The 17,312-nt window shown below is 46.1% G+C and overlaps 1 protein-coding gene and 1 long non-coding RNA gene across 2 annotated transcripts; one reads left to right on the forward strand and one right to left on the reverse strand.

Annotated features, from left to right (window-relative positions):
• The first annotated feature begins 1,601 nt into the window (after positions 1-1,601).
• On the forward strand, positions 1,602-4,988 carry LOC143524925 (uncharacterized). Its single transcript, XR_013133523.1, has 4 exons — positions 1,602-1,818; positions 2,135-2,253; positions 3,290-3,381; positions 4,459-4,988. It is a non-coding gene; the product is annotated as an uncharacterized LOC143524925 (long non-coding RNA).
• Positions 4,989-14,675: 9,687 nt separating this feature from the next.
• sod1 (superoxide dismutase 1, soluble) lies at positions 14,676-17,138 on the reverse strand. The gene is made up of 5 exons (XM_077020123.1): positions 16,969-17,138; positions 16,188-16,284; positions 15,938-16,007; positions 15,356-15,473; positions 14,676-15,087 (listed from the first exon to the last, which is right to left on the reverse strand). Exons 1-5 carry the CDS (start codon positions 17,038-17,040, stop codon positions 14,980-14,982), a joined length of 465 nt encoding a protein of 154 aa, XP_076876238.1. The 5' UTR covers positions 17,041-17,138; the 3' UTR covers positions 14,676-14,979.
• Between the last annotated feature and the right edge of the window lie 174 nt (positions 17,139-17,312).

A 17,312-nucleotide genomic window follows, 5' to 3' on the forward strand; every position in this document is an offset into this window, starting at 1 on the left:
TGTGTGTGTGTGTGCTGCTTCTCCCTCACTCACTCTCTCGCTATCCCCTCCCCTTTCTTCCAATCCTCCCCCACCCCCAACTCTCTTTCCCTCTCTCTATCTCTCTCTCTCTTTCCTCTCAGAGCCCCCCCCCCCCCTTTCACCTCCCCCAGATTGCTGATTGACTGTCAGCATGCAGTCTGGTACTTTGGTTTAAAATCATGTGACCATTTTTAATTGCCTGCTCTTCGGTTTAAAGTTACGCAAGCACAAGCTGATATTTCATTTTTGAAGGGTCCCTCTGTTACTTTTGACAAACATCGCACCGAGAGAATTCTGCACTGTGTCTGTTGCAGGAGGCACATACAGCACACAACACGTCAATAAGAGCTGCTAAGTTTCAAAAAGCAGACATTCAAGAATCCTACAGATCATATTGTCCTTTGGCTGCTCCCATATCTGGGAAGTGAGGGAGCATGAGAATAGCCCTTCTCCCCCTCTCCCCCTCTCCCCCCCTCTCTCTCCCTCTCCCCCTCTCTCCCTCTCCCTCTCTCCCCCCCCCCCCTCTCTCTCTCTCCGGGGTTTTAAACCACAGGGTCCTGCTGGGAGTGGCAGAACCTCCAGGCAACAGTGCTGTTGTTCCAGCTGCTGGTGAATGAGTAACCACAGGCACGAGAGGACCGGTAGGTCCTGACTCAGACCGCGTGGGCGGCTGTGAGCTCCCCGGGACGTTTCTTACCCCCTGCTGAGAACCTGCGGCCAACGTCTTGATGCAGAAAAGCTGGGAGAGTCACTACAAGCACGCTGTCTTTTCATTCGTTTCACCCAACGGGCTTTGCTAGCTCAGATGCTTTAGGTGCACACACACACACACACACACACACACACACACACACACACACACACACATGCCATTGCACACACACACACACACACACACTCACCCTGAGGCTCGGTGCTGTGGTGTAACCTGTAGTATTGGGTGGTTCTACTGGTTTGGATGACTGCCATGTTTAAGGCAGGCAGTCCCAGAGCGGGAAAGAGCTGGGACACACACGAGAACGGTGAGGAAGAGGAGGAGGCGTGGTCGTCTCTCACCAAAGAGGCACCCTGCTTATGCTACTGGGCTGAGACTCACACTATGCACAAAGTACACAGAAGCCACAGGAAAAAGATAAGTTTTAAGTACCTTTTAAAATAGCTCCAAATTAGGTGTGGTTTTATTGGGTCAGGTGGAGCAGACTATATCACACTCCCTCACCCAGTTTTGCAGGTAGGCTGTAGTGTAAGACCTCGCCCAGTCTCTGAGATCAGGAGCAGCCAAACGGGAGTGTGTGTAGACGTCCTGACGGAGCAGGTGAAAAGGTGTGTGGAGAGCCGGACGTGTCTGAACACAGCGTAGGACTCTCAGAGACGTAACGGGGGCAACACCCCTCTTGTGGTGTGTCGCAGCTTTAAGCACGATAAACTTCCTGCGTATTCCATGATGACAGAAGATGACACGCCTTCCCGCAGCCTGGGCCTGGCTGCTTCCGGCGTCACTGAGCATGCTCGCGTGCAAAGGGCGGGAATCACAGCGACGCGTTTGATTGGCAGGCTGGCAGAGGCGAGGAGCCGCAGGGAGTGAAGCGTTCGCATTCACGACTCTGGAATCACGCCTGCTCACCACAGCCCAGCCCAGCTGCAGGCTGACTGCCTCTCCGACGCGCTCGGACATGCACACGCACTAATGACTGGAAGCGCTGGGCTCTTCTTTAACATGCCGTTCCGACGCGTCTCGCGAGCTGTCACCTGTCGCCTCGTGCGCGTCTCTGAGAGGTGTCAGCTGCAAACGCATGGGTGAGGCTTTCGGGAAGTTCGTACTGCTGGAATAAATGAGATTCAGTACTCAAACACTGAGTCAGTCTTCAATACTGGGCCCAGACCACTGCTGGACACCCTCCATGTTTTCAAACCTGTGACATTCATATTTACACACATGATGATGTGCTGGTCCCTTAAGGCCTCTTTGTAGATTTTAATGGAATCACCTGAGCAATCAGAGGTTCAAATGTGTGTGTGTGTGTGTGTGTGTGTGTGTGTGTGTGTGTGTGTGTGTGTGTGTGTGGACAAAATCGAACAGATGACTTTGCTCTCTTATCTCTCCTCTTCACAGCCCCACAGATGTGATTAGAGAGACAGAAGGGGAATGAAAAGCTGTAATAAGGATCAGATAAAGAAAAGGAGGAGCGGTAGAGGGAGCAAACTCACAAAAGAAGGGAGAGAAAGAAAAAGGTGTCTGTCTCTCTCGCTCTCACTCTCTCTCTCTCTTTCTCTCTCTCTCGCTCTCTCTCTCTCTCCCCCTCTCCGAGCGGTGAGGTTTGCAGTGTTCTTTGTGCTACTGATTGACATGGTTTATTCATTTAGACCACAGTTCTTCTGGTGCCTCTGGAATTACATTCCCACAACTCCACACATCTCCGCACAATTCTACACAACTCCACACAACTCCCCACAACTCCACACAACTCCCCACAACTCCACACAGCTCCACACAATTCTACACAACTCCACACATCTCCGCACAATTCTACACAACTCCACACAACTCCCCACAACTCCACACATCTCCACACAACTCCCCACATCTCCACACAATTCTACACAACTCCCCACAACTCCCCACATCTCCACACAATTCTACACAACTCCACACAACTCCCCACAACTCCACACATCTCCGCACAACTCCACACAACTCCGCACAGCTCCGCACAACTCCGCACAGCTCCGCACAATTCTACACAACTCCGCACAATTCTACACAACTCCACACAACTCCCCACAACTCCACACAGCTCCACACAATTCTACACAACTCCATACAACTCCACACAATTCTACACAGCTCCGCGCAGCTCCGCACAACTCCGCACAACTCCATCCAACTCCACACAACTCCACAGCCAAAGCCAGGCAGTGTGGAGCACAACCCCACATATCCCCACACATCCCCCTCACACATGAATGTACACATGCACACAAACACACGAAGCGTGTATGCACACATGCAGACATAAGCACACAAGCGTTTATGCACCCACGCATGGTCACACCCACACATGCAGACCTACACACATTCATAAAAGTAGTGAATTGTAGTGCATTCTGTCTCCCAGGTAATACCTCCTTTTTCATATTCTATGTTATATAAGCTTGTAGATTGGTGTAGATTGGCATAGTTTGTGCATGGTTTTGTGTGTGTGTGTGTGTGGTGTGTGTGTGTGTGTGTGTGTGCGTGCGCATGTCCGTTGATAGAACAATCTTTCAGCTCCCTTCTCACACCTGTGTCGGGGAAACTTAATCTTATCTTCTGTCATCTCATCATGAGCAAACTTCACTATAAAGAAAGAAGTCAGTGAGGTGAGCACACACACACACACACACACACACACACACACACACACACACACACACACACACACTATATATATATATATATAGACACACACATTGTTATTCACTTTTTCTCTGTTTCTCTCATTCACTTATGAACATAATACACACATATATATATACACACACACACAGACACACACACATTATTCGCATTCTCTCTCACGCACACACTTTCGCCAGTCCTCCCCCCCCACCTTGACAGGTTTGATAACGTCAGCAGGACCGGTGGAGCAAGTGTTCATGGTGAATAATAAATAGGCACCAGGGCTAACAATAGAGCAGGAGTCAACTCTGAGACCTCCTACCCAAACACACACACACACACACACACACACACACACACACACACACACACACACACACACACACACACACACACACACACACACACACACACTCGAGCTTCCACCACAGACACACAATTCCATTGCAATCTTCAAAGCATACACACACACACTGGCGTGCACACACTGACGTGCCCAGCACACACCCACACACCGAGCCAGCACGAACCAAAGGCAGGTATAGCAAGGCCTCTCAATTAGGATGGCATCCGATGTGTGTGGAGCGTGCGGACGCCACGGGCATGCCCACGTCACCGCAGACACAGCTCCCGAGACAAAGCCAGACGGGCAGACAGGCTCCTGGTGGCATATACATTAAGGCAGATCCCCCAGCAGACAGGCAGGTGCGGGCGGACCCCAGCAGGTGCGGGCGGACCCCAGCAGGTGCACTTCTTCACCTTCTCTGCCTGCAGCAAGGTCACCTCAGGCAGCCGGCAGACAGAAGCCACCTGCACTGAAGCGTGCATATTTACTTCAGGTGGGGGTGGGGGTGGGTGGGGGGGGGGGGATGGTTGTCACCTGCTGGACCAAAGGCATGGAGACACAGCCACACTGAAGGAGAGCAACAGAGCATTATTCACGAGTCGCAGAAGGGCTAACTATGAGGGATCACAAAAGGTCCAGGCCAAACACTTCTGGAAGCTTCCGTCAACATCATCTGACGTCATGTGACATCATGCAATGGGTCTTTGTGCAGGGCAAGCAGCCTTTCAAATGCAGCTGACTCCACGTTGCAGGTCTGGATAGCCAGCAGTGCAGAGGGAGAGAAGGATGGTGAGTGTGTCTGCTGAGTTAGGGCAGACCGCTCGCCCAGGATGGTGAGGACAAGCTACTTTTCCTGATCAGTGACAAGGACATGGTATCATTACGATACAGACTGTTAACAGACAAAACAAACTTTTACAAATTCAGTAAAGACATGTGGGTAGATTCCATGTTAACTACATCCATTTGTCTATATGGACAAATGCTATATGCACACCATACTGTAACCCATTTTATTTTTATGTTTTTATTTAATTAATGTAGTTACCATTTTATTTTTTCACGTTAGATAAAAGGTTATGGCCTGATCAGCTGTGTGTCTATGATCGCTGTGTGCAGACATTTGACAATATGACTTCACCAAAATGCAAATCAGAATGTAGCATATCTGAGGAATTTAATGACTAATGAATGTAAATGGAAAATTATTTAATAAGGTCAGAGCAAGGGAAGATTGCATATCTAGCAAATCTGAATTAATGTCGTTCAGACGATAATATGCATAAGATGTCGACATTCTTCTAACACTGAACAGGTGAGCTGAAGACAGTTTGACATATAACCCTCTGGGGGATTAATTCGTTTGTCTGCATCTCTCAGAACCTGATGAATTCATTATCATTATTCTGTAAGAAATAACTGAGATGCATTTACTTCTGTCCAGTAAACCTGACAAGCTGACAACAATGCTCTAAACAGTCCTATACATAGTAATGAGGATCCATTATGGTATTATAATTGATGATAGTTAGGGCCAAATGTGAAGCAGGGGGACTATGAGAAGAAAAGGTCCTTATATCTCCTGCTATTAATGAGATATTTAATACATGAGGAAAGATGGAGGTTCATGGATGAGATGAGATGCTGAGGTCTGTTGTAGCTTTGGAGAGGGAGAGGAAGAGGGAGAGAGAGAGAGAGAGAGAGAGAGAGAGAGAGAGAGAAGAGAGAGAGAGAGAGAGAGAGAGAAAACAAGGGCTATAATGTAAGGGTTCTGTCCATTGGTCTCAGGGAGTTTGTCATTAAACAGGGATCTAGCTTGTGTGCTTTAGACCTCATGTGTCTCAGTTTACACCAACGCCCTCCAAGTACTAGAAGCAAATGAAGCCCAACTGTGGAGAACAAGAGACTCTCTGAGAAGACTTTCTACACTGTACAAAAGATGTGGGGGTTGACATATCAATATGCCCAAGATGCACCATACATCACATCAATTCCCAAATTAACATGCAAATAAATTCAAAGACCTTTGAATCGATTGGCTGGTGTGTGAATGAGGCCTATTGCCTGATATCAGTCAATCTACATGTAAATGGAAGCAGATTATTACACAACATATCTGTCAGGTTAAGAAGATCCTTGCTCTACATACTGATGGCTTACAATTGACACAGAGGATTAAAGAACGTGTGGCAGATCATTCTAGAATCAGGGAATCTCAACAGCAGTTTGTGGAGGCAGCAGTTAATACTGTGATAATACTCATACACTACTCCGTCTTCCTCCGTGTGTGTGTGTGTGTGTGTACGCACACAGCCGCTGTCCCAGTTTGGAGAGCAGCAGGAAAACATGAGACGTCAGCTGGTTTTTAGGTAGAGATGGCAAGATTGCCCTTCTGAAAAGGCAACATACATGAACCGCAATATGAGCTCCTAGTTCCAGTGTGATAAGGGTCTCAACGTCGCTGATACGGGAGTGGTGAAAAAGCACCATGTCCACACTACGTCTGACACGCACACAACCACTTCCGTGAGGGCACAGGTACGCAGGGCAGATTATCGACAGCGATTGCGATATTTTGTCAACTGAATTCAGGACCAAGCAGTAAGCCACGCTGTCATATCCGAGAAATTCCAAGAACTTCCACGTTGGGTAAGTGAGGGAGATGAAGTAACATTACTCTCCTCACCAGCGTGGGAAAGAGGCGGTGAAAAAATACTGTATACCAGGAATTAAAACAACAGACAACTAAAATACATTCTTTTACAATCTCCAAAGCACTCATGGATGTACCACAGGTATGTGTATATGCAGGTGTTTCTGTGTGTGTGTGTCCAACTGTTGTTCCTCTTTTGTCTAAGTGCAAGGCGTTCCCTGTTCTGCAAGGGAACACACCTAGTATCATCACACATGACACCTTTCTAATGCTCGCACGTATGTACATTCATGCACTCTCTCTCTCTCTCTCTCTCTCTCTCTCTCTCTCTCTCTCTCTCTCTCTCTCTCTCTCTGTCTCTCACACACACATACAAGTGATAATACAAATGATTATACAAAGACACTACACTGAGTATATCATTGATGTGTCCAGCATTGGAATCACATGGGAACAAGATAAATGACTCTGGAGACCAGGAAAGATATGGTTGACTTAGGGGTGTCTGAAATTGAATGACAAATTTCTTCCAAACAAGAATATGTGTGTGTGGGGGGGGGGGGATGGTTAGGTATAGTCCCATAACACATTAAGACATCTGAACACTAGTACATTTACATTTATGGCATTTGGCGGCCCCCCATTATCCAGAGCGACTTACATTTTTATCTCATTTTTTATACAAGTGAGCAATTGAGGGTTAAGGGGCTTGCTCAAGGGAACCTCAGTCATGGCCTCAGGTCTGGGAATTGAACCCGGGACCCTCCGGTCACAAGACCAGTTCCCTAACCACCAGGCCATGACTGCCTAGTAGCAGCAGCTAAGCTACATTAGAACGTTTGTGGATGAGAGTGGGCCATGTAAAACTGTGAAACACAGCCTTTAAGGATGGTAATGAGTTTCATTTTGAACATCTAACACAGAGTACCACTCCTATGCTGAGGTAGCAATCTTCTAAAACACACTGGGTTGATGGTGCAAATGTTAGCCACCCACAGGAGATCCTGTTATAATCTAACCGAGAGCCACAGGAGCAACCAACCCAGGGCCCAGAGAACATTGTGTGTTGGTTCCGTTATCTGCAGGACGAGCGCGGCATGGCTGAACCTTGCCTGCGACCTCTTGGCTTGGGATCCGATTCCCCCAACCCAGATGGTTGGATCTGTAGCATCTGTTAGCATCGCTGGGGTTACTGTGGCCAGAGGGAGGAATGCTAGCAGGACACACAGTCCTTCACATATGGGAAGGGAAGCTACTTGCTGTGTGGGATGTGTTCTGATGAATCGCCTCAGGTCATGGGCTGATCCAAAACTGTGAGGGTCGTAGTATTACAGGCATGTTGTGTCCATGTGTGCGTGTTCACTGGCCCAGGCACAGACACACGGGGAGCCACCACGTTCACGCCGAGGTCCACACAGGAACAGAAGCTTGCCAAGAACATGCGCATGTGGAGCAGAGCGTTCGTCCTCCGCACCAGCACATGCTCAGTGTTCCTGAACACTTCAGTTCACATCAGTGTCAAGCGGACAACTCACTGCATCACGTTAATAACCCTGGCAAAAAAAATCTATTCTGAATCGTAAATCATTCCAGCAGAGGAAATCAGCATGACGTATTTCCCCCAAATCTTCTCCAACTATTCTTTTATGTCTTCCTTGCAAATCTGCAACATTCTCTCTCATATATATGTATGTATATATATAGGAACAAGGAACACTAAGGCAAAAGTGGTTCCCATAATAATCAGAGCACTAGGGGCTGTGACCCCTGAACAGGGTGAATGGCTCCAGCAGATCCCGGGAACAACATCAGAGATCTCCATCCAGAAGAATGCAGTCCTGGGAACAGCTAAGATACTGCAGGACCTTCGAGCTCCCAGATGTCTGGTAGAGGATCTGAGCTTGAAGGAAAAAGACCACATAGAGGATGGTGAGGGGAATTTCATATGTCAGTAACTCAGTATATATCTATATCAAATTTCCATTTTCATGAAATTACTTTCCAGATCATCTAGTGGCTCTGATGACATAAGAGGACAATCTCTCTTTTTCTCTCCATCTCTCTCTCTCTCTCTCTCTCTGAATGTGAATCATGTATTTTCAGGTCAAAGCTGAAATATACAACAGTCCATTACAGACACAGACACAGATACACACACACACACAGACACACACACACACACCATGGCAGTCACTCTTCTTTTCTCTCACACACAACTGGAGAGGCAACCCACACAGACACAGACAAACACATACACAGACAAAGACAGACACACAAACATACCCACACATCCACACACCCACACCCACCCCCACGCAAACAATGATTTAGTGTTCAGGAGCAGAAAGTGGGTGTGTGGCGGAGGACTGGGCTGGCAGAACACGGCTGTGAGGATTAAGACATTAGAAGGTAAAATATTCTCTCAGCCAGACTGAAGTCTCATCCTTGCAGACAGGGGGAAAGTAATCTACCCACACACACAGGAGGGTGGAGCAGAAGAAGACACACACACACACACACACACACACACACACACACACACACACACACACACACACACACACACACACACACACACACACACACACACACACACACACACACACACACACACACAAGCCCTTCACAGCCTGAAGCCTGCCACAGTTTTACTGGCCTTCTCACTAAAGTTCAGACCTTGTCTCATTCAGGATGAGCAAACAGACAATTGGTTTCAAAACATTTGGATTTCTGAAATCCCCCTCAAATCCGTTCGGAGGTGTGGCCCTGAGTGGCCGGTCCCTGTGCTAAAGAGCATCCGACACAAAACAGACCTACATTCTACAGCTATGGCAGTTTCCTAAAATACATGGTCATGGCCTCCTAATCGTTTATTAAAATTCTGTAAAGGCAGACAGTCCTAAAAATAGGCCTTACAGCACACATACAGAAGAGCAAGACTAGCTTCATCCCTGTGGAAAACCGCAAAAATCAAGGCCAGGCACAGCCACACTGTGTAGCTCAAACAGACACCCAAAATCCCAGAGCTCTTATCTGAACTCCTCTCTCTCCCCCTCACAGGCGAACACACAGGAAGACTGTGAATTATTCAGACTGAAGATATACACAAACCAAAGTCCCAAGAATGAACTAAAGCTGCTGTGTTCCTACAATCCAGATGAAGTCCACCAGATGCTTCTGTGTTTTTCTTCAAACCTAATGAGTTGGGAACTTGGAAAGAACTCTGGACCCAGGTGGGTCCCAACAACAGGGTTGAGAAACATTGTATTAAATGAACAAAAAGCAGTGCAGTAACTAACACACACACACACACACGCGCACACCTCTCTGTGCGGTCCGCTTAGTTCAGCATTTCGATGGATTGCTCAAAAAGCAGGGGGCAGACGCAAATATGTATGGTACAGCTGAGAATATACACAACTTCCAGACAGTACGCCAAAAATCAAATCTACACAATGGCAGAGAGCATGTGATATATTTACTACAGAATACTCAAAGCATTCCCTCCAAATCCATCTCTATCAAAGAGCTCTTGATAAAACAAACACACAGAACCTACACACTTAAACCACAGAGCCCTAATTCCTCCAGTCTGCTCTTCTTTGCCAACATGCCACCATTCCAATTACAAGCTCTAATCACTGCCCAGGTCTGTCGAGCCGCGAGACAGACGTGACTCCCACCAGGACGTGATAATGGAAAGCAATTACAGAAATAACTTCTGCGCCCAGCTGGAGTTCAGACATAGTCGGCCAGAGAGCCGTCGGGCCCTGCCAGAGAGCCACCCAGCACCACCTTGATAATGAATAACACACACACACACACACACACACACACACACATGCGCGACCACCCCAGCCAGGATTAAGAATGATCTTAATTTATTGCCATTGTCACACCAGAGGCAAGAGACCCGGCAATGCAACGGGGTGTGGGTCGCAGCACCCGAAACGAAAGTGCAGAAAAGTGGGAGAACGAGGGACATGAAGCGGGAGCCCCAACGGGGTGGGTGGGGGTGGGGGTGGGTGTAGAAGAAAATTGGGGGGCAGTCTTGTGTGGAAGTGGGGGGGGGGGGTGGAGCTCAAAACCCCTGACAAGACATAATGCTCCTCTCCAAAAGATGAGCTACATACTGCTACACACCAAAATGGAAGGTTTGTCAGAAAGATAGGCGTACACAAACACATCCACAGCAGATCAGCTATCAAAGGCCTGTTTTTACCTCAGTCAGATGTGTAAGACAGGGGCTGGATTTAAACTCTGGAGGGTGATAGATATACAGGAGCAGGTTTGATCTCCTCTAACCTAAACCCCTAAAACATTGTGAAGACTTTGAAAACTGCAGGAGCTCTTGATTTTTAAAAGAGGGCCCCCCTCAGACAAGGCCTTGAAACAGGGGCACTCACGTGAACCACCCAAGTTAGCTTCCATCCAAGATGGATCCGTCTGTGTCTCAGCAGGGCAGGATATGTTCCTGTTAGCTCTTCCATCTCACAGCTGGCCCTTCGTTTGGACGCTGCAGTCAAAGCAGGAGATTTAAATAACTGCTTTTCAAATCTGCGGCTTTGAGGGCCACTGGTCTGTCAGTCTCACAGGATATGAATGGAGAAGCATTACTGAGAGACGCACTGTGAATGAGACAGGCTCGCTGACAGCTCCACACAAGCACACTCTCAACCCATTATCTGAAAGGGCTTCCTTCAAAATTCCACTTCCTGTTGAACTATGGAAGGAATGCCCTGCAATGTCAAAGTCTCATAGTCACACACATTTGGCAAGTGCACTTGGAATCTCTGTGGCGGTTTACAGCTGGGCCGGGGGGTACGGTGGCTCTCTCTAAACTAAAGAGGGCATGTTCTGTGGAGATCCTCTTGGCAGAAGGACTCCCTGTCACAGTGCAGAACACACTGACCACAAACAGATTTGAGTTTCCCTTTCTTTGTTTTTAGCCTTTATTCAACCAGTTTCCATCAAATAGCTCTGACTCATACTGCAACAGCTAAACTTTTAAGTCTTTTATAACTTTATGTTTACTACTTAGGACAGTGAGCTGGAATGTTTGGAGATCTTATTTCTACAAATGTAACTAAGAGCTATTGATTATCATGGCTGGTTCACTGAGTGATTGGTGGGCAGAGGTCAGATTGCACTAAGGTTCAGTTCCTGTCTGGATGCCAGCCAAATCTCTTTAGGATCAAAGGTCAAATTCTGTAGTTACCGAGGTGAACCACTGACCCTAAGAGGAGTTCAGTAGTTTAATAAGAAACTACAAATTGGTCTCTTTTGATGTCATGCTAAAATTAATAAACTTTAAAAAATTCAAATAAATATAAAAATTTTATTTTAGGTGAAAATTAACAGACATCTACATTATTGCACAATGCTTATACGTATTTAAAATAAACACTAGTCAGGTCCCATCTGGACTTTTTTGTCTTCCTTTAATGTACAGACCACCATAATCTATTTAAAAAAGCAGATAGCACCAGACATCACCACTTTCATCTTCAGTAAACATGACTAAGACAAACTCATACATTAAATATGAGAGATGAACCTCTGATACATGACAAGCTCACCACTCAGTGGTATTATCAATAAATGTCAAACTTCTTAGACAGAGTCGGTACTCAGCCTAGGCCCATCCGTGTCATTCTCTTCCACATAAACACTGGACAGAGAGACAGAGAGAGGAGTGGAAGGAAGGAGGGAGTGGGGGAGGAGTTTGAGGTCTGTGTAAATGCACAGCCTTCCTCCCAGTATGTGAGCCCCGTGTGCTATAAACAGGCAGCTGAGAGAGGACTCCTCAGGCAGTAAAGGTTTCATGCCAACTCAGGCCAGACCGAACTCACTCCATTAATTCGGAGCTCCCCGGCTAGACTATGCACATGCCGAGGGTGAAAGGTCGGGTCAGGAGGAGCCAGTGGTTTGTAGGAAGGCACTGACCAATCCCTGTCTGACCAATCCCTGTTGTGGCCATGCATGGCATCTAACCCTGTGACCCAGACATCTAACATTGGTCCAAAAATATCTCCAGACTACAAAAAGAGGGTTTTGTGAAATGAGGACTGGAAATGCCACACCTTCTAATGCAACGCAGGGACAGGAATTCTAACCCAGACAAACTATTACGGCATATTTGACCCGCTCAAGTCAGATTCCTGCCTCTGCTCCTCTCCTCACTGTGTAGCATCTAGATCAGGAACAGATTAGCTAACTTTGCTATTTCAGACCACCTCTGTGGTTTCTTTGAGACACTGGGTTAAACACAGTCCTTGACAATTGATATGACCCGATGTAATCAACTTTTTTTGAAGCGCAGTGGAGCGTTAAGCTCCGCCTTGAACCTCCCACCTCCCTCCAAACCCCCTGCATTGCTCCAGAAGAGCAGGCTGGGCTGACAAAAAAAAAAAACATACAAACCTCTTCTGACTGACTAGAGGGGATTTCTATGAAATATGGGCGATTCTTTTGTTCTAAATCAGGACGCCCCACTAGAGGGCGCTCTCTGTGCTCGTAAGGGTTAGGCAGCTTTACGCTCAGCTTTTTGTGCTCAGGCAGCTAGTTAGAACAAAGAAATAGACAAGCAGTGGGAGATCCGCACACGTTTTACACCTGAAGCATTTAACCTTCGTTTTGATATCAGTATTTGATCAGAAGGAACAGTTATGTTCATATACTATAGTCAGTACTGACTGTACCCTTCGTTTTGATATCAGTATTTGCATGGTCAGGAGTAAGTTAGGTCCATATACTGTTTTCAGTACTGACTGTACCCTCAACACTGACTCAGCGTCACCTCCATCAGTATTTACTGTGAAAGCTGTGGTGAAGCGATGGAACGATTTAGCCACAAGTGCAAAGAAGCTTGTGTATAAAACACTGGAGAGATGAGAACTCTGATGTGCAAACCTCTGAGATGCAGCTCCCCTCTGCTCAGTGGCTAAGACAGGTGTGCGCACGCAGCAGACGGAAAGAACAGTTCAAGGCTGCATGGACTGCTTAACAAGCTGGTCCTGGGTTCAGGTAACCAGGTAACCCAGTTTGCACTGTGTTCAGCTACTAAAAATTCTTTAAAAACTTGGATGAAGTTCTGCGTTTCATGAGGATGTAGTCAACTGTGGCTTGTGGCATCCATTGAATATTTCCTATATTATTTATGGCCAGACTTTCTGAGGTTATTTATATGAGCTTTTTGAATCATCATGCTTCACTGACTGCACATACCTCTGGAAGTTCATTCCTGCAACTCTAAGTAAAAACATTATATAACTAACCTCTATGTCTATATAAATCTGAAGATTCCAGGGACGTGGATAATAACTTGTTACATCTTTAATTACACCTCTTTTCTGGACCTCAAACATCAAGGGACCCATCAAGTTCTTCATTTAAAGTATTGTATGGATTGGATGACAATCAAGTGTTGCAGGTTGCTGTCTCTGTGGACTTATGGATACACCCCCCCCCCCCCCAAAAAAAAAAAAAACCATGATTTCTTCACATGGTAACCTACCCAATTACAAAGGAGGGGTCCTGGAGAAGGCAGCACTAGGGAACGGTCCTGGAGTATTTCAGAAGGCACAGCAGACACGGAAGTTTAATAACACGATCACGTTTAAAGTCAGACGCCAAAAACATAGCTGCCCACTTAGTCATATTCATAGGCAGAAGGAAATGCTGATGCCAAAGGCTAGCTATTCCTTAATGCAAGGCGATTACGCCATGAAAAGTAAACAAGAATGATAAAAAAAATAAAACGGCACAAGGTACAGACCATATGTAGCTTAGCTTCAGGGAAAATAAATGGGTGACAAGCGAGATTATTCCTCCTTACAAGTCTGAAGCACGCAGGCATTCGAAGTGCCTACAATAAACTTCCCATAAGAGATATGGACCTGAAATTAGTTATCCTTTTCAATTTAACTTTATTACTTTTTCCATATAAAAATGTTGACTTATTTTTATAGCAACTTGAAATTGTCTTGTTTATGAAAATGTGCTACATGAATACACTTCGCCTTTCAAAGACCTAACGAAAGCTTACCAAACCTAGGTAACAAATTTAAGTGCGAGATCACCACCTAGTGGTGTGACCAGGTAATTACAAAACTCCCACAAATCGGCGTCCTACACATCCCCTGCTCCCCTTAATGACATTCAGCTCAAAAGCAATTACTTGTCATCAGAAAGTAAAGCCAGCTTTTAACAGTAACTATTAACAAAAGGCATTGTTTACTGAAAGCGTATCCAAATCAAACATTCCAACCAAACGGTAATCAGCAAACGTTTATTGCAAAACTGGTGACATTCAAGAGTAACCATGCTTTAAGTCTGCTGCTACGGACTTCCAAATTTACCATGAAAGAAAATGAACCAATTTACAGATATAATATTTGCAAAAACAGACTTACACAACTGTGGCAAGTACGTTACTTATTCTATAAGTAGGTAAAAAACGTATAAGTGCTAGCTGAGGCACCTGCACTGATCACTCCACCAGGTGGCTCCAGTGCAGGCAAGTGAGTGGCATGGTGGTCATGCCCATTGCGGCCACGCCCCCTTGAATCCACGCCCACTTCACTCGGTGATGCCTATAACACCACACGCCAGACGCCCCCCTGCGTTGCCCGTTTTCAGACTTTCTTCATTGCCACCTTTTCCCAAGTCGTCTTGCTTCTCATGAACCTAAAATCACACACACACACACACACTGAATAGAGTGGCAAGGAGCCACACACAGCTGACAGTGTGTGGAGACGAGTCTGCGCAGGTTCCTACACACTGCACGTCCAGGTTTCCCTCTCGCTCACGCAGGCCTTCGTTATGTTATGATCATTATCAAGGCAGTTGGGAAAACACGTGCAATGCAGCACATTAATAACCGAGTAAACACCAGGGTCATGCATGCTGGCCAGTGCGGCCCGGCGGATCAACACTGGTATGGCTGCCTCACCACCACGGTCCTCCCAATGATCGAGTTGGACCCCGTCAGTGACACCAGTTTGTCCTCAATGTCGACTTTGGCAACTCCATCAGGACCAGCGGTGACGTTTCCCAGATCACCCACATGCCTGTAAGAGAACAGCACTAATAAGAGGCCTGGTGCTCGTCAGAAACAGCACATACAAACACAGGCCCGGATAACAAAAGCAGAATTATGTCCAATGGTTCCGGGTTCAGTTCAATTCCCTTTTTTTTGGTTGTGTTTGAGAATGGGTTTTTTTTTAATAAGGTCATCACTAACCCATGAAATTCAGTCATAATCAAGATTCCAGCAGTTTGTTAAATAGATCACATGACACTGAGCAAGTGCACAGGAAGTGCGTGGATAAGCAGGATTTACTGCCACCCGGGTCAGACAGAAAGAGTCATGCATGTGCAAATCCCTGCCAGTTCCTTTAAGTACAAGTAGTCTCAAATCAGTAAAAAAAAAAAAAAAAAAAAAAAGAATTTTTTAAAAGTTATGTAGTTACGTGATTGCAAGCAACAATTTCTTTTTTTATGAGAAACTGAATTCAGCACCAAATATGCATACCTGACATCATCATTAGGTCCACCGTGGTTCTTCTTATAGGGGTTGAAATGTGGCCCTGCACTGATGCAGCCTAACAGCAAAACAGCATGAGAACAATGCTTCATTCACGAAGCAGCATAAATCGAAGCACATTTCAGAAACAAAACGGTCATATGTTTATTCATTTAAAGCTTTGTGGTACATTTTGGTCATTAGGATTAACATGACAAAACATCTGAAGACAAAATAATGAATAAAACAAATACATCACCATTCGTGTTGTCTCCAAAAGCATGCACGTGAAAGCCATGCAGGCCAGGGGTCAGACCACTGAGCTCTCCTGAAATCTTCACAGGCGCATCTCCTCCCTGCAAGACGTTTGAATCACTCAAGTCGTCCGACTGGGAACTCATTCACCGCTCTTTGAGTTATTCTAAACCCAAGACTATTCCCCTACAAGATGAGTGCAGTCTGGTCTACACGGTATCACCATGTTCTTGGTGACATCAATTGTAAATTTTACGCAACGTCATTACGCAACGTTGTGCATGACTCAGCAAAAATCAATCGCCTGGTCACCAAGTTCATTTCATGTCTGACAATTATTCATTAACATAGCTAGCGAGCTTGGATATCTATCTGTATAGCTGTTGTTTTGCAATATTAATCGATACGCTAAATTAATGGTTATTGCTATATCTAACTATTGCCAAATTATAAATTATCAAGCATTTATAAGGTTAAGAATGACTGCAGGGGTGTATCAGAGATAAATGTGATATCCAGCGTGTTTGCCAGTTATCTTGGTAACTTTAAGTAATCAGTTAGTTACATACGTAACTAAGCGTAGCTAGCAAAGCTAGCTAGCTACCCTACACGAATGTTCCTCAGCTAACCAGAGGAGTGTAGCTGCACAGATACTAGATGAAGGTACAGTAGAGGGTGAGATAGCTAACTAAGGTTAGCTCCACTCTTACCGCAAGTTAGCCAACTAAGTAGCAACTAACAGTGATTAGTTGTTACCAAGTGATTTCAAAAAGCTCTTCGCCTACCTGCTGCTCAAAGTAAACTGTACCCGTCACTTCTCCAGTCCCTTTGAGAACACAAACGGCTTTCGATGCCATGTCGTTTAACTGCGCAGACTGTGAACGAGGTGATCTGAGGTGATCTAGCGGCAGTGTTCGACAGCTCCAGTCTCCCACTTACGATCATGAAAGGACGCAGCTGATTGGTGCAGAGGTCAGGCGTAGCGCGACTACGTCATAACCGCCGCGGACGGTCTGTGGTCACCGATCAGGTCTCACCGGAAACTGTCACGGCAAACAGCTTCAGCTTTCCTGTTCAAGTTGCCATAACAATACTATACGGACTCGGAAGATGAGCTTCCTTACATTAG

Source organism: Brachyhypopomus gauderio, chromosome 10, assembly GCF_052324685.1.
Source record: "Brachyhypopomus gauderio isolate BG-103 chromosome 10, BGAUD_0.2, whole genome shotgun sequence".
In the NCBI taxonomy this organism is placed as follows: domain Eukaryota; kingdom Metazoa; phylum Chordata; class Actinopteri; order Gymnotiformes; family Hypopomidae; genus Brachyhypopomus; species Brachyhypopomus gauderio.

Coding starts and splice junctions, on each gene's coding strand:
- sod1 (XM_077020123.1), bottom strand. CDS start 17,040: ATGGCATCGAAAGCCGTTTGTGTTCTCAAAGGGACTGGAGAAGTGACG. Junction 16,008..16,187: donor TTTTGGAGACAACACGAATG/GTGATGTATTTG, acceptor TTTTGCTGTTAG/GCTGCATCAGTGCAGGGCCA. Junction 15,088..15,355: donor TCATTGGGAGGACCGTGGTG/GTGAGGCAGCCA, acceptor GTGTGATTTTAG/GTTCATGAGAAGCAAGACGA.